The following is a 22098-nucleotide window of genomic DNA, read 5'->3' on the forward strand; positions in this document are numbered from 1 at the left end:
TGAGTCTGACTCAGCGTGATTTCAGCAGCACAGGAATGTATGGTGAGTTCAGGGCTCATAGCATCAGCCTCGGGAAATCCAGAGTGATGCAAAGCCACAGCCAGAACCCCTCAGCCCCCTCTGCCTCCCACTTGACCCCAAACTGCAAGGAACTCTCCCCCCCCATGTATGTACATTTGTGTGTGTGTATGTGTGTACATGTGTGTGTGAACATCACAGAGCACATGTAGAGGTCAGAGGACCACATACGGGCTGTTTTTCTGCTACCATGTAGGTCCCAGGAACTGAACTCAGGTGGTCAGGCTAGGTGGTAAGTACCTCTGTCCCCTGAGCCATCTTGATGACCCTCAGGTGGAGAGACAGAGCACTCGGGAGGTGGATAATGTGGGCAATGATCAAAGCAGGCAAGGACAGGGTGGAGGGACCCTCAGGGAGATGATGATGTTCAAATGGAGGTCTCAACGCCACCTTTAATTGAAGAGCAAAGGAACAGCCCTGAGTTCCTGGTCCTCCTGACTCTGCATCCCGTAGTGCCAAGACTGCAGATGTGCAGCTGGGAGACCCTGCCTTAATGCATAAGGTGAAGATCGATCCAGGAAGACGCCTAGTGTCAGCCCCTGGTCTCCGTTTACACGTGCATACAGATGCCTGGACACACACACACACACACACACACACACACCACACACACACACACACACACACACACACACACACACACAGCTTTGGATTGGAGAGGTGGCTCAGTTCCCATTACTGGTACTGGACGATCGTAAGACTGTACTCCAGCTCCTGGGGAGCTAATGCCCTTTATTGGCTTCTGAGGGCACCCCTGGCACACGTGCCAACATACATATTAACAAAGTTATCTGGGTGTGGTGGTGCATGCCTTTAATTCCAGCACTCTGGGAGGCTGAGTCAGCCCGGTGTCTAGGAGTTTGAGGTCAGCCTGGTCTATATAGTGAGTTCCAGGGCTACACAGTGGGGCCTTGTCAAAGAAAATTTTCCCATGGGCCTGAATGAGTGAAAAAGTGAGTCTGTACCATCCAGGAGGAGAGCCAGGCCTGTTCAGGAGGGGAAGGGTCCGTTCTGCACCTTTCATCTAGGCTGCACACGCGCTGGGAGGCAACCACAGGCCAGGCATCGGAGACCAAGGCTGAGAAGGCGAGGCCAGCGGAAAAGGAGCCTGTGGGCAGCTCTCACATACAGGCTTCCGGAGGGGTCCACGGCCTTAAGCATGGTCAACGGGAGGTACCGAGCATTGGTCTGTCTGCGGAGCGGGGGTCTGGAGGAACCGATGACCTTGGCAATGACCTGTGGAAGGGGACCCTGAGCTCTGCAACTTACAGAGCTCTCCAGCATCCTGAGCCACTGTGCTTGTCCACTCACCTGGGCCACATCCCGTGGGCTCTGTCCCACAGAGCGGAAGAGCTCCCTGGAGGCTGGGAGGTAGAAGTCCCGGAAGTAGCCGAGGGTGTCGGGATCAGTGTCCAAAAACTCCTCCTTGGAAACCTGATCCAGGAGTTTCCCTTCAAAGTCAGTGGAGACGGGGCCTGGCTCCACCATTGAGACGCTGGGAAGAGGACCAGGGCTTGGCTGTGCTCCAGACCACTCCCTCACTGTCCTATCCCCCTCCCTCCAGGTGTCGGTGTGGTCATTGTTGCTCTTTTGAGACAGGGTTTTACTGTGTATCCCTGGATATCCTAGCACTTCCTATGTAGCTCAGGCTGGCCTTGAACTCACAGAGACCTGCCTGCCTCTGCCTCCTGAGTGCCAGCAGGGTCCACAGTGTCTGGTCCCTCCTTAGTATTTGTTGTTGTTGTTGTTACTTTGCAGCGCTGGGTTGCATGGGCCTGAGGTTCAAAGGCTCCACTTCTAGGCTGTGGCCCCAGCCCTCTGTGGTCATTATTTCATCTTGCTTCCCTTCCTGCCTCCTCCTCAGCTGGCTTCCCCCTCCTTCCCACTTTGAAAATGGTTTTCATCATCACACATGAATTATGCCTACTAATGGGTATCTTACGGACATAATGTGCCTTGATCATATTTGACCCTCACCCCCTTCCACTCCTGCTGACCCTTCCCTCTTCCCAATGAGCCCTCCCCACTTTGTGTGTGTGTGTGTGTGTGTGTGTGTGTGTGACCCAGTGACTTCCCTGGGGGTTGTTTACAGAGTGGGTGAAGGGCTCCCCAGCAACTGTTACCTGCCCGTCAGTCCCGAGAGAGGGGCAGGGCATGAGTCCCCTGCTTTATTAACTTGCCTTTCAGACTCTGTCCTTCGCTGCCTCCCACATCACCATCTCCCCTTTCCCCTGGCGACCCAAGAGCCTGACTCATGACTCACAAGATATTAAATTGCCGCAGCTGGATAGCCAGGCTCTCGAAGAACCCTTCCAGGGCGAACTTGGAAGCTGCATAGATATCGTTGAACATGACACCTGGAAGAGGAAGAGTGAGGCGGACTCAGGTGTGTGTGTGTGTGTGTGTGTGTGTGTGTGTGTGTGTGTGTGTGTGAGTGATAGTCTTTGTGCGTCCCAGGGCGATGAGGTCTTTGGACCACAGAGCAAGGAGGATCTGGGCATTTGAATGAGGGGCTGCTCAGGGCCCAAATCATGGGTGTATGGAATTCTGCAATGGGCACACATAGCATGAGGACAAGGTTGTTCTGGAAAACATGTCACCGTTTTTCAGCTCGACCTGCTCCCAGGAACCCCCCCCCCCCATTTCCCTCTATCTGTATCTATGCTTCATTTACTTATGGCGTCCCTAGGGCCCATGAACACAGTGAGTTGTTAATGCTTCTCCATGACAGATGCAGTTAGAGGGTGGCTGAGGCAGCAGCCAGCTCACAGAGGATGTCCATGATGAGGAAGAGGGCCTACAAGGATTTGAAGAGGAAGAAGATGCCAGGAGCATAGATGGCAAGTAGGTGGCTGGTAGGTCCACGAAGGATATCACAAATAGATTCCCCTGTCTGCTGAGTCTCAGAATCCCAGCGCTATATAAGTCCCTATGGTCTGATGGCGGCTTTTGTCAAGTGGGGGGGGAGGTCCTGATGGTTCACTGGATGTCAGGCTTGTGAGTTAAGAGATGTTTCAGGTACATCCAGAAGTGGAGTTGCTCCTGGGATGTGGGTGGCTGTCAGTGACATGCATACCTCTGCTGTCTACTCTTACCCAGGGCAGACTAAGTGAACCAACCCTAGAATGCTTCCCTTGTGGGCAGCAGAGTCCTTCTCAACACAAGTTCATTTGAACTATGACCTAAAACCTACTTGGGAGCTTTCTGACCTTGTATGGGGGGCGGCCCCCGGACTTACCCTGGAGCCCCATAACACTGCTGACCACCACGATATGGCCCCGGCGCCTCTTCTTCATGCCGGGAAGCACAGCCTTGACCAGACGGATGGCCCCGAAGAAGTTGGTGTTGAACAGGTTCTGCATAGTGGCTAGGCTGAGCTCCTCAAGGGGCCCCACGAGGCCCACTCCAGCGTTGTTCACTAAGGGCATGCACAGAGAGTGTGGTCTGAAGTCGCCCCAAGGACCTGAGTCCTCAGAACCAGTCTAGGAGGAGACACGTGGAACCGAGGTGGTATTACACAGTTTGGTTTTTGCACAAGCCTCTGGTCCTGGGAGAGTGGGTGGAAGAGCTGGAAACTAAAAAAACTGCAAACCAAATCTTTGTCATACAATATGTGAGCAATTCCCATCTGCCCCAAAATTGCACCAAGACGGCCAGACCCACCCACCTTAGCAGGCTCCACGAGGCCGTGAGCGGCTGCGTCATCATCCTCTTGCCTTCAAGTGACTCACTGAAGTAATTTTCCCAACCACATATGGTTTTCTCCTTATGTGAGGGTGTCTCTCCCATGCAGCCTTCCCCCAAAGTCTGGCATCTCTAATTGACAGATTGGTACCTCTGACCCCTGGTCAACTGGTCTACCCGTCTATCCGGAGCTAGAAACTGTCGTCTGGCTGACAGTGTATACTTAAGAGCTGATGTGTGTTCATGAGTGACCCGAGAGGCTGCAAGTCTCACCCAGCACGTCCACTCGTCCTCCCTCGATGTGGCTGAGACAGTTAGCCACTGACTCGTCACTGCATACGTCCAGCTGGGCCACGGTGAGCGTCTTTCCAAGGGCCTCTCCAGCAGCTGCCTCTAATGGCTCCTTCTTCCCCAGGTCCCTCATGGTGGCCACCACTGGAGGCAGAGAGCAGAGCTGGGCAGGTGCTGGGCTCCTCTGTCCTGTGCGTTTCTTTAGCATGTGTGTGCGTGTGTGTCTTTCTCTGCGCGTGCCCATTCATGTGTGCGTACAGGGTAACGCTGGTGTCATTCCTTTGGAGACAACTGCCCTCCCCCCCCCATAGCACATGCACTGAGGCCAGAGAACAAGTGGGGAGTCGGTTTCTTTTTTATGCTGTGGGTTTCGGGGAGCGAACTAAGGTTGTCAGGTTTGAGAGGTAAGTGCTTTTACCTGGTGAGCCGTCTTGCCAGCCCTGCTAGACTAACTGTCCAGTGAGTTCCTGACTCCTCCCTCCTCTGCCTCTCAGGTGCTGGGATGTCAAGACCAGGCCACCATGCTGGCTGTTTTACCTGGGTGAGGGAGTAGAACCCAGGCCCTCTCGTGTGTGGGAAGCACTTCCTGGGCGAGCTGTCTCTCAGACCTAAATTTTTAAGATTTATATCGCTTATTTCTATGTGTGTTTTGTCTGCAAGTAAGTACGTGCACAATGTGTGTGTTTACAGGTCGTTGTGAGCAGCTCTGTGGATGACGGAGCTGAGCCCAGGCCCTCGGCAAGAACAGCAAGTGCTCTTTCTAGGCCTCCTGTTTTGGCTACGGCAGGGTGTTGCTACGTGGCCTTGGCTGACCTGGAACTCAGTATGTAGACCAAACTGGCCTTGGACTTGTGGAGGTCTTCCTGCCTCAGTCTCCTGATGGCTGGGATGACAGCTGTGAGCTACCATGCCCAGCTGTTTCTGTGGTCTTACACAGTCACAGATAGAGACCCACATGTTTTCACACGGACATTTAGCACCAGTCCAACACATATGTTCACATACTCCAACAAATACACACACACACTGCAACCAACAATAAAAACCCCAACCCCTTTAGCATTACTATTTAAAAAAAAGTTTTACTTTTATTTTGTGTATTTGTGTGTGTGTGTGTGTTCAAACCTCAGAGGACAACTTGTCATAACTGGTTTCCTTCTTTCCCAGGGACTGAACTCCGGCATTGGCCGTGTGGCAGGCATCTTCATCTGTTGAATACCCGTGCACAGGGATGAGCCTCGCTCAGATGGGAATTCACGCTCGCACACTCACAGCTCTGCCCACCTCTAACCCACAGAGCTGGGAGAATCAGCTCTGCCAACTGGGGTGATGTCCTCACCCCGGCAGCTGGCTCTCAAGTGACAGTGTCGGCCAGCTTCCCCTCTGGGTCAGAGGACCCAGGGACGGCCCGCACAGCACAGCCACGAGCTGCACAGCTGCAGTAGCTAAAGGCTCCTTTAAGGCCCCAAGGTCAGGTGTGAGGCAAGGCAAGGCAGTAAGCCTGTCATCTTGGAGCTGTAATCAGCTTAGTGGGGGCATTGTCAGTGAGCAGCCTGAGGGGTGCTGGAGCCAGCCTCCTCTGAGATGCTTTCTGGGACAGATCCTCCCCACACCCCACACTCCCACACCTCAGGGTATATTTATTTACTCTGTGTGTATGGGTGTTGTGTGCCTGTTGGATGCTCTGGAACTGGGGTCCTGGATGGTTGTGAGCCGCCACGTGGGTGCTGGAAATTGAATTCGGATCCTGCTCTTAATCATTTAATTGTCCCTCCAGCTTCCATTCTTTCTTTTTTTGAGACAGGTTCTTGTTATGTAGCCCCGGCCTCAAACCCAGAGATCCACCTGCCTCTGCCTCCCGAGATCTGGGATTATAGGTTTGTGCCACCACACTCAGCCCCACACTCCTTGCTTTATTACTTTAACATTTATTACCATTGGGCATGCTCGGTCCCTCCCCTTCCTTCCTTCCTTCCTTCCTTCCTCCCTCCCTCCCTCCCTCCCTCCCTCCCTTCCTTCCTTTCTTTTTTGAAACAAGATTTGGTTATATAGCCTCGGGTGGCCTTGAATGTACCATGATCCTCTTGCCTCTGCTCCGGAATGCTAGGATTACAAACATGTACTACCATTTCACTCCCAGCCTGAAAGTCTTTTTCTTTTCTTTTCTCTTCTTTCATTCTATCTATCTTTTTTGTCTGTTCGTTCGTTTGCTTGCTTGGATACAGGGTGTCTCTGTGTAGCCCTGGCTGTCCTGGAACTTGCTCTGTAGACCAGGCTGGCCTCGAACTCACACAGATCTGCCTGCCTCTGCCTCTGTACACCAACCAGAGCTGAAGGTGTTTTCTTTGCTTGCCTATTTTATTTTGAGACAGGCATCACTATATGGCCTAGGCTTACCTTGAATTCAGAATCCTCCTGCCTCAACCTCTTGAATAGCAGAATTTCAGATGTGCCCTGTCATAGCCTGGTTTGGGGCTAATCTTCTTCCTCCTCTCCTTCTTCTTCTTCTTCTTCTTCTTCTTCTTCTTGACTGGGTCTCATGTAACACAGGTTTGTCTTGAATTTGCTCTAAGGCTGAGGCTGACCTTGAACTCCTGACCCTTCTGGCTACATCTTGAGTACTGGGATTACAGGCAAGGGCAACAACGGGGCCTAGACCCCAGGGATTTGTGCATGCTAGGCAAGCATAGTGTCAATTACTCTACATCCACACGCACACACACACACCCTGTTCTTGTTCATAACATTTTCTCATCTGCCATCTAGTACTCAAGTAATACATATGAGGGGTTGGCGAGATGGCTTGGGAGCATTGGCTGCTCTTCCTGAGGACGGGTTCCGTTCTTAGCATCCACGGGGTGGCTCACAGCTGTTTGTAAACCCAGTTCCAGGGGATCTGACAATCTCTCTGACATCCTTTAGCACCAGGTACAGAAGTATTACACAGATACACATGCTGGCAAAACACCCACACTCATAAAATAAAAATAAATAAATCTTAGGGAAAAAAAGGAAATATATATAAGATGAGAGAATTACCTACGGTAGGGCAATAGAGAGCTTCCCTCTATGTGTCCAGGGTCTTCCCCAGGCATCATGTATCCAACCTACACCAGGAGAGTGCTAGAGGCTGTGGGCCCTAGGAAGCTTCTAGTCCTTACCCTGGTAACGTTGTCTGGGGTCATGAGCCAGCTGAAGAGCGAGTTCAAGGCCTATCCCTGAAGAACAGCCAGAGATGAGCACGCTCCGAGGCTGGGAGGCCATGCTGATCCTCTCAGGAGCCTGTGGCGTCACCCACACAGCCCCTGCCCCACCCCCACCGGGCCGACAGCTTTCCTTATCCCTCCTCCTAAACCCCAGCCACCTGGTCCCCTGCGGAGCAGAGCCGGGAGGCCGAGAAGGAGGACTTGGCTGAGGTGGATTCGCACAGGCAGCTGCAGAGACTCTGTTCAGTTCAGCAGCCTAACTCTCATCCAGCGGGTGCTTCTTCTTAGAGCCAAACCTAGGAGCATAAGGCCTGTAATTCCAGCACTGGTTTGGAACACTGAGGCTGAGTCCAGGCTATTTATTTCTTTACTTGTTTGTTTTATTTTTTCTAATATTATTATTACTATTTGGATACAGGGTCTATGGAGCCCTGGTTCTCCTGGAAGTGATATGTAGGCCAGCTGGTCTCAAATTCAGAAAGATCTGCCTGCCTCTGCCTCCAAAGTGCTGGGATTTAAGAGGTACGCCACCGCACTCGTAGGTTGGCTGTTTTCTTTCAGGCTGGGCAATTAAGTCTGAGCCTGCCTCAACTAAAACAAACAAACAAAATGGAGATGTGGCTCAAGGCCCAGCCCTGATTGTGCACACACATTCATTCTTCAGAGACTGTACTCACTCCCCCTTTAAAAATAAATAAATAAATAAATAAATAAAATAAAACAACTACATTTAACTATTTGTGTGTGTGTGTGTCCACATACCATGGCATGCACGTGGAGGTCAGAGTGCAATTTATGGAGTCAGTTCTCTCCTTCCGCCTTGTGGGCTCCACCGATCTGACTCAGCTTAAGCTGCTTGTTGGCAAATGTCTTCACCCTGTGGGCCATTTCTCCAGCCCCCCAACTTTTTGTCTCTTTTGAGACGTGTTTTCCTCTGTAGTCTAGGTAGAGCTGATTTTGAGACCTTCAGCTTCTCAGGTGCTGTGATCACAGGTCATACCCCACTGCTTGGCTTATAAGTGGTTCTAAGTATTTTGTTAAAGTGTCATCAAGCTTAAGGGGTGAATGGGTATTCCTTCTCTTACCAACTCTGCCTGCAAAAGGTCTAGATGCGCAGAGGAAGAAACAGAAAGGATTCCTGAAGTCTCCACTGACAGACGTCAGTCAGAGCAGAGTGGAGACAGAGGTTGGAGGTGGAGCCCTTGCCCAGCATGCATACGGCCTGGCTTCTGTCCCAGTATCCCCTTCCCTCAAAAAGCCAGTTAGAGGTCAAGAAGTCAGACTAGGGGCAGCCAGATGGCTCGGTGGATAGAGGTACCTGCTGCCAAGCCCAACGACCTGAGTTCAATTCCAGGGACTGGAATGGCCGGAGGAGGAGAGAACAGACTTCCTGAAAAGTTGTCTTCTGACTCTCCTGGGAGCTGTGACATTTGTGCAAGACTGTATGCACGCACACATACACATGATAAATAAATAAGTGTTAAAAGAAAAAGCAGTTAGACTGCCAGAAGAACTTCCTAGCAAGGGGCTATGGCTAGGACATTGTGACAGCCTTCTCCTTTCTTTGGAGAAGGCTGTCTCTGGAGAGAGGAGTTTCTCTCTTTTCTCTCCACCCTGGGGAGCCCCATCTCCTCCAGCTACATGGGACCCCACCCCCTTCTCTCCAGGGACAGAGAGCCTTTGTCTAAGGAGCCCAGACTGGGAGGGAGCAGTTTGGCACCTCATAGTCCTCCAGGAGGGGCAGTTAGGAACAGACACACCCACACCGCTGCTTTGATTCCTCCCTGGGCAAATCCCCTGGCTCCTGCCTGTCTACACCGGTCAGTCATCGGCAGAGCAGTCCCTGACTGGGGTGGTTGCCTCCCTCAAGTGATCGAAGGTGAGGCAGAAGGAATGGACCCCAGTTCCTCTCCTTGGAGATTAACAGGGACACCTGGGGTGTGGCTCAGCGGCAGAGTGTTCACAGGATAGGAGGCACTGGGTTCTATCCTCACTCCATAAAAACAAAGAAAAGAAACGGTGTGAGGGCTGGAGAGAGGACTCAGGTGTTCAAGTTCTTGCTGTACAGGAGTGAGGACCAGGATCCAAGGACCTGAGTTTGTATGCTTAGCACCCACGTAAAAAGCTAGCCCCTGCCTAGAATCCAGTCACTGTGGAGGAAGAGGCGGGAGGCTCCCTGGGGTTCGGTGCCCAGGCAGCCTAGCCAAACTGGAGAGTTCCAGGTTCAACGAGAGACCCTGACACACACACACACACACGCACACACGCACACAGGTGGAAGAGTGATAGAGGAAGATGGCCAACGTCTGGCCTCCAGATACAGCTGCATACACGGGCACGCACAGCGCATGAACGTACACAGAAGTCGGATGGAAAGTCAGAAGTGCGTTTTGGAGTCAATGGTGAGAATTTAAGGATGGTAGCAGGCACTGAATTCCAAATTCCAGGCTCATGTGGGCATATGGAGGTTTAGAGAATGGCGAGGACAGTTTGGGCCTCTGGGGTGAGGATTATGGAAGAAGTGGGGTCCCAAAGGCTTTGGGGTGATGCAGGCCTTGAGACAGCAAGGGTTAGGTGTAGCTTTACACCAAACCGTAACCCCACGTCTGAGGGAAGGCTGGGGGTGCTTTTATTTCACCTTATTGATTTGTTTTCCGAGACAGGGTCTCACTATGGAGCTCCGGCTCTCCTGGAAATCACCCACTGTGTAGACTCAGGGAGATCCCGCTGCCTCTGCCTTCTGAAGGCTGGGATTTAAAAAGCATGCCTTTAGTGTGTGTGCTTTGGTTTAAAACTTACATTTATTTGTTTAGTGTGTGTCCAAAGGGTGGGGAGCGTGTGTTGCCATGGCATGGGGGTGGAAGTCAGAGGACAACTTTTGGGTGTCAGTTCTCTCTTTCCATCTTGAGAGTTCCGGGACAGAGAGCTCAGGTCAGCAAGTGCCTCTCCGTGCTGAGCTCTGTCTAGCTCTGAGGTCAAAGCCTTTCAGAGAGCCAGTCTGGGAGCCAGCGTTAGGCTGGGACTCCGCTGTTCCCGCCCCCGGAACCCCCCCCCCCCTTCCAGGGCTGGTAGGCGTAGCCCATCGTCCTTGTGGTGGACGATGCGAGAATGGCCCCTCACCTCAGCCAGCCAATCAGCGCGTGGCTCACACTTCGCAAAATTTTTCCTCCGTGCAGCTGTGGGTCCCCCCCGCCTCCGGCCCGGGCCCCTCCCGGCCAAGGCGCTGGAGCGCAGGGCGCGGCTAGGGCGGGGTCTCGGACAGTCTCCTGCAGATCCTCACAGCCTCCGGCTGTCCAGAGTGACTGCTCCCGGTGGTCAGCCCAGTCCACAGCCCGTTTGGCCTTAGTGCACCAGGCCCCGCTGGGATGAGAAGTTGCCGGAGACTGCACCAGCCCTGCGCCGGCCTCTGCCTGCTCCTGGCCTCTCTGCAGCTCGTGTCCTGGACGCTGGCTGGTGAGCCGGGAGGAGAGGCTGGAACAGCATTTGGGGCTGCAAGGGAGAGGTCGTTAGTAATGGGTGCCACGGTGATGTGAAGATCCTCGGGTCTAGCTCCGGCTGTTGTGTGCATGTGACCATTGATTGAGGAGGGGGATGTTGCCAGGAAACAAGCTGGTGTGTGAAGACAGATGCTGCTGGGTGTGGTGCAGTCCCGACGCTCAAGAGGCAGTATTAGGTGGTTTGCACGTTCAAGACTAGTCTGAGCTACGTACTGAATTCAAGGGCATCTTGGTCTCCGCAAGCAGACCCTGTCTCTCAAAGGGACATGGTGGGTGTACGGGGCATGGGCTGTGGCTCAGCTGGCAGACATGCTTTTCTAGCATGAACCAAACTCCAGGTTCCATCATCAGCACTGTGTAAAAAATGTACCCGAAACCCCAGGACTGGGACTGTAGAGGCAGGAGCATAGGGAGTTGACAGCCAGTCTGAGGTACACACTGAATTTGAGATCAGGGGGCTATATGACAGCTTGCCTTAACAAACAAACAAACAAACAAACAAACTGTTTCTTATAGGGGTTTGTGTATACCTGTGCACTTGGGTGTGAGGGTTGGCTGGGACTGTAAGAGTGGGTGACAGGGCAGTCCCTGGAAGGGTGGGTCAGATGGGAGAGTTCAGCGTGCCTGTGGAGCTGTGAGTCTTTTCCGCCCTCTTCTCTCTTTCTTGTCTGTTGTATGAGATAGGGTCTCATGTGGCTCAGGCTGGCCTCGAACTCACTGTGGAACCCAGGAATGTAGCTTTGAACTTCCAATCCTTCTGCCTCTGTCCTCCAAGCACTGAGATGGCAGGTCGCAAGGTGCTGGGCTGGAACCCTGGACTCCCCGCACGCTAGGGAACCACTCTTCACCAGGTTTCACCCCTTACCCCGAGGGGATGGTTTGCAGAGTAATCATGTGTTACAGATGTGTTTGTCTTTGGTTGACTGTGGATGGGATTTAGGAGTTTATATTATTGCCCATGGGGAGCGTGAGAGGCTGGTTCTGAGCTTGGTGCTGAGTGGAATGGCCAAATCAGGAATTCACAGCTTTCTTTCAAAATTACATTTATCTATCTAGTGTATGTGTGTGCGTGCACACGCACGCACATGCTTGCTCGTGTGTACACTTGTGCCACAAGAGTGTGTGTGGAGATCAGTCAGATGACAAATTTAGAGGGTCAGGTCTTTCCTCCCACCGTGTGGGGCCCCCCCCCAATCAAACTCAGGTTATTAGACTTGGCAGCAAGCAGCCTGATACAGCTGTCTCACCGACCCACACAGTTACCTTTTGTGCTTCTTCCAAGGACTTCACACCATGCTCTCTTCTTTGCCCAAAACTGGCACCTACCCTTCCTTTCCCCTCCCCTCCCCCACTCTGCTCTCCCTAGAGCCACGGCATCAGCACCATGGACAGGGCCCTCGGGAGGGCTGCACCGAGGGGCGAGGCTGGGTGAGGCAGGAGGCGGGGTGGGGCTGAGCGCCGGTGGAGGGGCAGCCAAGTGGAAGTTGCATCTCACCCCAGCTGCAAGATCCTGGGGTGATTTTTCCTAAAGAATTTCTCAGGGCCCCAAGGGGGTCCCCAGGGCAAAGGGACGGGTGAGTCACCGGTGATGCATGCCCAGCTGTGAGCATCTGGCCTGGTGCCCCGGCCACGCCTCTCAGGGTTCTGCGGGTGGCAAGGGTGAGAGGGCATGACGACCCTCCTAGTGATGGGTGAGCGGGGCCGCTGAGATCTCCATCACCTCCCTGAGGTAAAGGAAGATGGCCTCCCAGAGGTCAGGCGCATACACTCTCCCGGTTTCTGCTGAGTCTGGGAAGGTTGCGGCCAGCGTTGAGAACTCTGCGTTGGCCTATGCCCCATTCCCACGCTCACAGCAACCTCAGGGTCATGCAACCTCAGCCATTCCTTCAGTATACAAGACCCCGGGGACTCCAGGAATGTGCAACTCATGGCCACACCCAGGCAACCCCATCTGCCACCCAGACAGGGCCCTCCTGTGTTTTCAGAGTCTCACTCGTGCTTCCCCATGGCCCACAGGCAAATGCTGTCATCTTCCACAACCAGTCACCCACTCAGTGGCTTGGTCATATTTTCCCTTGCATGGCGTGGGAGAATCTCCTTCGGGTTAAAGCCACCATCTCCAGTTGCAAGTCTGGCCTGTTGGCGGTTTTATGGTGTAGAAATCTCGCTGCCCAGGGCACCCACTCATGGTGAGCAGTGGCATCAAATGTGGATTTTTCTTTTTTTTCCATTTATTTCTTTTGTATGTGTGTGTGTGCATGGCACGGTGCACATGTGGAATTCAGACCTGAAGGGGTCGGTTGTCTCTCTCCTTCCACATGTGGGTTCCTTCAGTCAAGCTCAGGGCATGCGTTTACCCGCTGAGCCATCTTGCCGGTCCTCAGAACTTTTCATCTAATTAGCTGCCTGTTCCTCATCCAGTGGCAAGTCCTATGCTTGCAAAACGTCGTGCATTTACTGTGGGGGATTCCATCCGTGACTCAGCTGGATCCCCACCAGCCTCCCTCCACATCTTAGCTCCACCAGGCGTCTATCTCCCTAGAGGTCTTGACTGAGGCAGGGAGAGGGTGTATGTGGGGGAGAGTTTGGGCAGCTCCTGACCCCTCCTGTATGCCCCACAGGCTCAATGGCTCTTGTGTATCTCCTTGTCATGGAGCCATGAGAGAGAAAGGGCAGCCAGTGAAAAGGTCAGGGCAGAGAAGACTCAAGATTGAAGCAAGAGTCTTTTGGGTTGGATGGCAGGAAGGACTCTTGAAACTGGAGTGAGCAGTGACTAAGGGGAGACCCCTTTCCTACTACATAGAAGCTGGGGTCTGTGTTAGGAGGTAGCGCCGTTGGTGACGTGGTCCCCTCATGCGGGGATCCCTGTGTTCCACCCTCGAGCTGCATAAATGGGGCATGGTGGCGCATGCTTTAATCTCAGCACTCTGGGGGCGGTAACAGAGGTTCAAGAGTGCAAGGCCAGCCTGGCCTGCAGTAGACGTTGTCTCAAAAACAGAAACAAACTGAGCTGGGCACAGTCCCTTTCCTGGATGATACTGTAGATCTCCGTCTTCCCAGGGGCTCCCAGTCTGGAGGGGATTTCTGGGATTGATGGAGATGACCTTATGGTAGCAGAACTTGAGAACCCAAATTCAGTCCAGGGGGGGCTGTCATCAAATACTTTTTTTTTTAATTTTAAGATTTTATTTATTTATTTATTTATTTATTTCTGTATGGCGTTCTGCCTGCATGTGAGCCAGCAGGCCAGAAGAGGGCACCAGATCTCTCTAAAGCTGGTTGTAGGCGCCATGTGGTTGCTGGGAATTGAACTCAGGACCTTTGAAAGAACAGACAGTGCTCTTACCTGCTGAGTCATCTTTCCAGCCTCAAATACTTCTTTTTAAACTTTTAAAAATGTTATTATAATTTTGCATGTGTTAGGGTTTTTGCCTGCATGTGTGTCTGTGAGAAGGTGTCGGATCCCCTGGAACATGAGTTACAGATAGTTGTGAGCGGCCATGTGAGTACCAGGAATTGAACCCAGGTCCTCTGGAAGAGCAGCTAGTGCTCTTAACCACTGAGCCATCTCTTCAGCCCCCACATACTTCTTAATGACAGCCTGGCCACTGAAGAGACAGTTACAGATGGTAGGAAGGGGGTGGTGCGGGGAGGAGAGGATGTCAAGAGAGCAAGATTGATTGTCGACTGTCTGACTTCAGACCTGAGCCATGAAGTGGGACAGAGGAAAGGCACACCGGTCAGGAGTGAGGTACAGGGACCTGAACAGGGCTCTACAAAGTCTGGAGGGGAAAGGGGGTGGCTGGCGTGGGGTCTTCACCCAAGTTCATGCCTCTCCAAGCCTCGCCCCCCAACCCAGTTCTCAGTGGCAAGGTTAGCTGAGCCACCCTGGAGTGAGGTCATGGCAGACTGAGCAGAACCTGACTCCTGCCAAGAGTCTGGGTCAGGGGGTTAGTGGGACAGTTTGCTGGGGGAGAGGACAGGCCAGGGGCTTTCGGCCCAGGGGAAGCCTTCACCCGCCCTGCCCAGACCATGTGGATCCAGTTAAAGCTGGCCAAGCTGCCTGGGTGGGGCTGCAAGGATGGCTTGGCTTAGGGGCCTGTAGGGCTAGACCTATTCTTTCCTTTGTGAGATGAGAGAGGGAGAGGATCAGGGGGTTATCAGAAATAGATGGTCAGAGGTGATAATACCTGTCTGGGTGATATGGAGGATCATGGGAAAGATAAAGGAAGAGGTCAGGGTGGACATTAGACGGGGAGTCAGGCGGAAAAGTCAGGGAAGAGTTAGAAGAGAGAATGAGAAGAAGGTTGTGGAGCTTGCGAGTCCGAGGGAGGGGGCCGTGGGGCCGGGGGTCAGAGGGAGGAGGCTATGGGGTCTGAGAAGAGTGCACCCTTACACCCCTTTCCCGCCGTGGGTTTTTCCTTGCAAGGGGGCTCCATGCTGGGAATCTGCCCAAGGAACCAGTGTGGGGGCGTAGGGAGAGGGGAAGGCTTGGCTCTGGGGTTCCAGCCAGGAAGCTTTGATTCATCCTAGAACTAGGTCAGCTTTTTTTTTTTTTTTTTTTCTCACCAAAAACTTAGGGGGGAAAAAACACAGTCAACAGATTGATGTACCAGGAACATCTGTTGGGAAGTGGGGGAGGTGCTGCTGGTCCCGGGCCGCCCAGTTCTTCCCGGACTGTTGACACACATGTGAGGAGAGGAGACCCCTACACCGGAGCAAGAGTTGTGGAGTTTGGGGCTTTTTTGTTGATGTTGTTAAACTTCTCGATGTTCTAGACAGTCTCATTAAGTTGTTCAGGCTGGCCCTGAACTCACTGTGTAGCTATCAGGATTGGGGGCAGGGCAACCAGCAGGTTCTGAGCGCGCCTCCTCACCCTGCTGTCTCTCTATAGTGGAGCCTGTGGATGTGCTGAAAGCCTGGGGTGTGCGTGGGGGCCAGGCTGGGATTGCCGAGGGGCCTGGCTTCTGCCCCCAGAGGATTCCACAGGGCGACCGCGCCTTCAGGGTGGGCAAAGCCAGCCCGCTCAGTGTCCCCACATGGCAGCTCTTTCCGGGTGAGTCGGGGCAGGAATGCTGGGGCGGGGGCTCATCCTGGACGGGTGGAGTCAGCAGGGCTGTCTAACCCGATCCCTTTGCCTCTGCCCACACAGATGGGCATTTTCCTGAGAACTTTTCTGTGCTGCTCACTCTGCGGGGCCAGCCAGCCAATGCCTCTGTCCTTCTATCTATTTATGATGAGAAGGGCGTCCGGCAGCTGGGGCTGTCACTGGGGCCGGCTCTGGGACTCCTTGGTGACTCCTTCAGGTCCCTCCCCAAGCAGGTCAACCTTATGGATGGCAGGTGAGTATGAGAAAGGGGGAGGGGTGCCCCGAGGACATCCGGGCACTGAGACTTGTTTCCTGTTGCAGGTGGCACCGCGTGGCCGTCAGCATCAGTGGTGGCGTGGTGACCCCGGTGGCTGACTGTGAACCTCAGGCCCCCGTATTTGGTCAGGGGCCTCGGTTTATCAGTACAGCTGGACTCACCGTGATGGGAACCCAGGACAGCGGGGAGGATACTTTTGAGGTATAGAATTCAGTGGCAGGGGAAACTGAGGCGGAGGGAGGGGAGCTCTTTCCTCAGCCTAAACCAGAAGAGAACAGAGGCGGAAGGGAGCTCCGCACCAGAGAGCGTCAGGAAATCTGGATTATCAGCTCAGCATGCACGCGCGTAGACTGGGTCCCTGCTGGGGTAAACTCTGTGACTGAGACAGCGCAGGAGGCCGTGCGCACGTGCCCGTGGTCAGGATAGTGTCTGGCCGTATGGCGAGCGTCTGTGTGGCAGATGCGGCAGCTCTGTGTGGCTCCGGTTGGTGCGGAGGTTATACAGTGTGATTTGGGGGTGTGAACCCTCCAGGAGACTAGAAAACTCATCTCTCCAGTGAGCCACCTGGTGTCTGGTACCCGGCACACGGAGGTGACCGGAGAGGAAGGGGACCCTGAGCCTCAGGGGGCAGATGCTGAGTGTATTATTACTATGTTTTTCACCGCTGCTTCAAGACAGAAGCATGAAGGCACTTAACGTACACAGTCGCTCACAGGTGTGCCCAGAGCCTTAGGTAAATGTAGATCCGGTCAAGTTGGCTATCAGGGGCCGGCTCAGTCAGTAACGGTGCTTGCTGCTAAGCCCGGTGACCTGATCTGGGACCTGCAATGTATGTGGTGGGAGGCGAGAATGAAATCCTGCAGGCTATCCCCTCGGCTCCACACGGGCGTGAGCTGGCAGTTCTGTGTGTGCAGCCGCACGCTTTAAATAAGCCGATGCAAGTTTTAAGAGCTGGCAAGGTTGACCAGCACACTGGGTGTGTGTTCTGCCGTGTGTCATGAGGCTGGTGAGCTCTTTGCTTCTCTCAGTTACAGGTGTGGAGGCCACAGGCCTTCCCCGCCCTAGGGCGCTCCGGGTGGGAAGCACCACGGCTCCCTGTCAGGAGCGGGGCAGAGATACACTGGGAAACTAGGGCCAGAATCATCCTGTGGCTCCTTTCCTCCTGTCTAGGGAGACATCCAGGAGCTGCTGTTAATTCCAGACCCTCAGGCTGCCTTCCAGGCCTGTGAGCGCTACCTCCCTGGCTGTGAGAGCCTGGAGTCCACAACCACAGGGGTGAGTGAGCTGTTCCGGGTGGCTGTTCCGGGTGAGGCCTCCCTGGCTCTAGGTGTCAAGAAAGAGCAGGTGATGACCCAGAAACGAGGAGGCGGGCCACTTCAGACCCCAAACGCAGGGCAGATCCCCGATCTTAACCTCCAGTGCCAGGACAAGCCAGGTGTGAGGCACATCTCTGTCAGCTCTGTACTCGGGAGGCAGATAGATGTGAGAGGACTTTGAGGTCAACCTAGGCTACGTAGCAAAATCCTGTCCTCAAAATATCAACAACGAAAGGATCCGTCTGGGGACGGGGAGATGGCTCAGTCAGGAAAGGGCCTTCACTTTAAAGTACCAGGACCTGTTTGACCCCCGGAGCCTGCGTGGAGCAGCTGGACATGGTGGCACATTTCTAATCCCAGTGCTTGGGAAGGCAGAGGCACGTGGGTCCCTGGGGTTCACTGGCTGGTTGGTGAGCTCCAGGCCATTACTCTGTCTCAACAACAGCCAAAAGAGGTGGACGGTGCCTGAAACTGCCCTCTGGCTTCCATGAGGAGGTGCACACACACACACACACACACACACACACGCACACGCACACGCACGCACACGCACACTTACACACAGTTACGGACCGTGCCAGACCCAAGTGATGGCATATCCGATGGTGAGAGACTCTAACCCTAACTAGAACCCTCTCCTCAGGCCCCCAGAGACGAACCAGAAACAACTGCCCCTCGTCGAAAGGGCAAAGGAAAGAAAAAAGGGCGGGGTCGCAAGGGCAAGGGGAGAAAGAAAAACAAAAACAAGGAGACCTCAAGTCTGGATCCAACGGCTGGTGCTCCTGAGAATCAGGTAAGAACCTGGGAGGTCTCGCTTTGCTCTTTGCTGCCTGATGCCCCCATCTCTGGTCCCTCTTTTTCTGCATTGGTCCTCAGAATCTGACTCCTCTCAGCCAGAGGGGATGCCAGGTCCTGTGTCAGGGGCTCTCAGGGTCACTCCGTACCCATCAGGAGCTAGAGAAGGCACCTCTGAACACAAGAGGATCTGATGATTAGAAGGGCCATGATGAGTCTTAATGAGGGACTCACCAGCTGGGGTAACTGGCTGCAGGTGCATTGGTTATTGTGTCAGTGTGTGGGGTTCACTGCTGGGGGCCACTGGTGGGCACAGGTCCTCCCGCACCCCATCAGGAAAGCTCATCCTCTTTGAGCGTTCACCTTCAGGAGTGACATACATGGTGAGCTTCAGGGCCAGGCCAAGCAACTCCAGGTTCTCCCAGCGTTCCTCAGTCCCTACCTGCTGCCTGCCTTGCATGGCTGGCAACTCTCTACTGACAACCCTCTACCCTAAATTTTCCAGGGCAGAGGCTTCCCCTCCTCTTGACCGACCGTATGTACTTTGACTTGTCTTACATGAGAAGCAGCCCAAGTTCCTCATTTTTTAATTATAGAAAAAGGGAGGAATGTTAGTATTTAAGAAACCTGCTTCTTGGTTGCCTAGCAACCTATGATGTCATCATGTTGCCAGCCGGGTGGCCACACCTGGAAGACCTGGTTACCTTCCTCCTTAAAGGGACCAGCCTGCCATCTGGTTTCCTCTTGGTCTCTTGCTCTTCCTCTTGCTCCTGGCCTCTTGCCTCTTGCTCCCCCTCTTGCCCTCTTGACCCTCTCCCCTTTTTCTATTGGGGTGTCCCCTCTCTCTTCCCCGCTGCATCATGTCCTGCTCTTCCTTCTCTCTCTCTCTCTCTTCATCTCCATCTAATAAACCCCTTTCATACAAGATCTGCTGTGCTCCTAATCATCATTATTTAAATTATCCCCCAACAGTTCCCACTTGTAGGCGTCCCCTAGGAGGCCATTGATAAAGCTCACTGCTGGTGTTTTTGGCGTTCACTGTTGTGTGTGAGCTTTTCCTGGGGAGACGTGAACAATAGATAGGGCAATAATGGCCAACCAAGGCATGATTTCACTCAGATCTAGCCTGGGAAACCAATGAGTTGACTGGGTGTGCTTGCAGAGAGCTAATGCAAAGGGTTACAAACTGGGGCGTGGGTCCCCCCTAAGCGGCCACCCCAAGCATGCTGCCCAAATGGAGGGCTCCTTCAGTTAGCCTTTCACACTCAGGACTCCTGCCTTTGCAGAGCCCGGGAGACCATGTGCAGCCTGGGCAGAATGATAGATAGCTGGGAGTGAGGGGCTGGAATCTCAGATGAGCGGCCAATGCCCCTCCCCCATCACGAGATGCCTCTGCTTGGGGTCACAGTAGGGTCCCCAGGTGGAAGGCTCTCTGTTTAGAGCCATTGGCAGGAATCGTGATGCAGAGCTCACTTAGCAGTCATTGGTGCTTGTAAGGGGTCCTAAGTCATTGGCTGGGTCATCGCTTGAAGTCCTTGGTTGTAGGGGTCACCGGTTGTAACTACAGTTCCGGATCTTTCTAGCCCATAGCATGAATACCGAGAGCAGCACGCCCTCGCCAGTCCCTGGTTCTGACCTACGCCCCTGTGGTTCCTTTCTCTGCCTTGACCCAGTTCTCCCGCAGCTGTCCAGGCTGGAGAAGCTGCAGCCAGGCTGGCTTCCCTGACTGCTAAGCTGTCAGGGAAGAAGACATGCGGGGCTGGGCTTCCGGGAGTCTGGCCCTGCGTGCTGGCTCTTGACTTTTACCACCGGGCCCCTGGAGCTCATCCAGTTCTGCTCCCAGGCCTGGGAGACTTGGCCCTTCCTGCTCCTCCTGTATGCAGGGACGTTACCACTCTGGCCACCTTAGACCAGTTGCCTTTCTCCACGCCAGCCTCTGCGCTTGATGGGAAGCTGCCTCTGTCTGTCCACGCCTTGCCCCCGAACTGGGAACTCCCTAAGGGAGAGACCTGGCTCCTCTTTTGTTTCCTTCTGTTTTGACTGGCCTCATCCCCAATCTGACACGCCTTCCATTCCTGCTGCAGACCTCCCTCCACATGGCTGAGACGGCGGCTCCCCAGCCGCCTCCGACCCCTCCACCTTCGGCCGTCACCACCACTGTGACTATCGGACGAAATGCCACTGTCTTGCAGGTTGGCAGGAAGTGGATGGTGCTGGGCCAGCTGGTGGGGTGGTGAAGGTGATGGCAGAGAGCAAACCTTGACGTCACCAATGTCCTCCTGCAGGGATTGGACTCTGGTGCTGAAAATGAGCTGAGGACTCAAGAGATGGAAGCTGCCGAGGATGATGAGGAAGGAGGTGGCCCCACCATGGGCCCCAAGTTCCGGGCAGCGGAACAGTCTTCACAGACTGAGTTCCAGATCTTCCCTGTGAGTCTAGAGGGGCTGCATGAGGAGACGGACTGTAGACACATGCTTTCTCCTGACTGGGTTTGCCTTGTGTCAGCAACCTTTGTGTGACCGCGGCACAGCTGCAGTTGAAAAGTGTTTACCAAGCACTTACGGTGTGACAGAGACTGGTGATGCAGCTGGCCTTTAGTTAGTTAGGGTGAGAAGCCACTCTACTTCCTTCAGAGCCCTGCTTCTAGCTCTCTGAGTGCCCTGCCTGCCGAATGGACAGGAGGGGGAGCCAGAGAGTCTGTGGGGGACACTTGCACTGTTATCTGGCAATGGGAGAGAGAATGCCCCGATTTGGGGACATGTCTCCTTTGTTCTTGTTGCTGGAGGTTGATGTGATGATCGGCACCTCGACAGGCTCCAGCACCACCTGCCACAAGCCTCTGGCCATGCCCCGTAAGGCATTATCTAGATGAGGCTAAACGAGGGAGGGAAGACCCGAGCTAAATGTGTGCGACACCAGCTCGTGGGCAGGCAGCTCCTACTACATTAAAGGAGACAGTGAGCTGAGCGGCCATCGCTCTCGCCCCGCCTGTGGCTGTGGCTGTGCTGTGACCAGCTGCCTCGTGTACCTCCCCTGCCATGGTGAACCAAATCCGCTCGAAGTGTAAGCCGAAACAAACCTCCTCCACTTAGTTGCTTCCTCGGGTATCTTGTCACAGCGAGGAAAGCAGTGCAGACAGTGGGGAAAGGCAGGCAGGTAGCGGGGCCGTCAAGTGAGCTGCAGGACAAGGGAGAAAGCTGAGCACTTCCGGGGGCCTCGAATTTGTAACGTGTGCTTGATGTTCAAGTGAGATTCCAAACCAGGGATGGCTAGAAGATTCTAGAGTCCAGGGAGCCCACCGAGGCTGGGGAGACAGACTTGGGACTGACTCCTGAGCAGAGAGATGGTGTCCTCAGTCATAAAGCCTTGGGTAGAAGCGGCTAGAGGGGCTGGCGGTCCCGGATCTCCTCGGGGCTGGCAGAGGAGTTAGAGGGGAGACTGGCGTTGACTTTCTTGGTGCTGTGACAAAGTGCCTGACGGAGAAAACTTGGGGGAGGAGAGGGTTGTTCTGCTCACATTTCAGAGGGTGGCCACAGTTGCCTGGCCTCATGCACTTGAGCAGAGCATCACGGAGCACGTGGTGGGGAGGTCTCAGTTCTTGGAGAAGGGGAAGCAGTGAGTAGGGAAAGCCGGTTCTCTGCTGGCTTTCTCGCACCCCTCCCCCCTTAATTCTGTCAGGGGAAGTACCACCATCCCTCTGGATGCTTCCCTCAGTCAGCTCTCTCTGGAAGCACACAGACACACCCACAGTTACATCTCACCAGTCTCCTAGGAGATTTTGTTATGTTATTGTTGTTCTATCTATAATCTATCCATCCATCTATCTATCTATCTATCTATCTATCTATCTATCTATCTATCTATC

At 53.9% G+C, this 22098-nt stretch overlaps 2 protein-coding genes across 2 annotated transcripts in view; one reads left to right on the plus strand and one right to left on the minus strand.

The window, feature by feature from the left end:
• Positions 1-1098: 1098 nt before the first annotated feature.
• Rdh8 (retinol dehydrogenase 8) lies at positions 1099-7317 on the minus strand. Its single transcript, XM_055601181.1, has 6 exons — positions 7215-7317; positions 4036-4197; positions 3317-3496; positions 2342-2435; positions 1390-1573; positions 1099-1314 (listed from the first exon to the last, which is right to left on the minus strand). Exons 1-6 carry the CDS (start codon positions 7315-7317, stop codon positions 1099-1101), a joined length of 939 nt encoding a protein of 312 aa, XP_055457156.1.
• Positions 7318-10477: 3160 nt separating this feature from the next.
• Col5a3 (collagen type V alpha 3 chain) overlaps positions 10478-22098 on the plus strand; it is a 14794-nt gene continuing 3173 nt past the window's right edge. Inside the window, exons 1-8 of the mRNA XM_055601260.1 lie at positions 10478-10712; positions 15651-15812; positions 15909-16098; positions 16167-16323; positions 17293-17397; positions 18082-18231; positions 20318-20425; positions 20519-20662. Coding sequence (XP_055457235.1) covers positions 10625-10712; positions 15651-15812; positions 15909-16098; positions 16167-16323; positions 17293-17397; positions 18082-18231; positions 20318-20425; positions 20519-20662 — 1104 coding nt within the window. The 5' untranslated portion in view covers positions 10478-10624. The remainder of the gene's footprint in view (positions 10713-15650; positions 15813-15908; positions 16099-16166; positions 16324-17292; positions 17398-18081; positions 18232-20317; positions 20426-20518; positions 20663-22098) is intronic.

This window comes from Psammomys obesus, unplaced genomic scaffold (genome assembly GCF_907164565.1).
Source record: "Psammomys obesus unplaced genomic scaffold, mPsaObe1.curated_primary_1811, whole genome shotgun sequence".
Taxonomy (NCBI): Eukaryota; Metazoa; Chordata; class Mammalia; order Rodentia; family Muridae; genus Psammomys; species Psammomys obesus.

Excerpts from the sequence above, each read along its gene's own strand:
- Rdh8 (XM_055601181.1), bottom strand. The coding sequence starts at position 7,317 with ATGGCCTCCCAGCCTCGGAGCGTGCTCATCTCTGGCTGTTCTTCAGGG. Across the intron at positions 4,198-7,214 it reads CCCCAGACAACGTTACCAGG|TGGTGGCCACCATGAGGGAC; the intron begins GTAAGGACTAGA and ends CTCTGCCTCCAG. Across the intron at positions 3,497-4,035 it reads AGGACGAGTGGACGTGCTGG|TGAACAACGCTGGAGTGGGC; the intron begins GTGAGACTTGCA and ends GCATGCCCTTAG.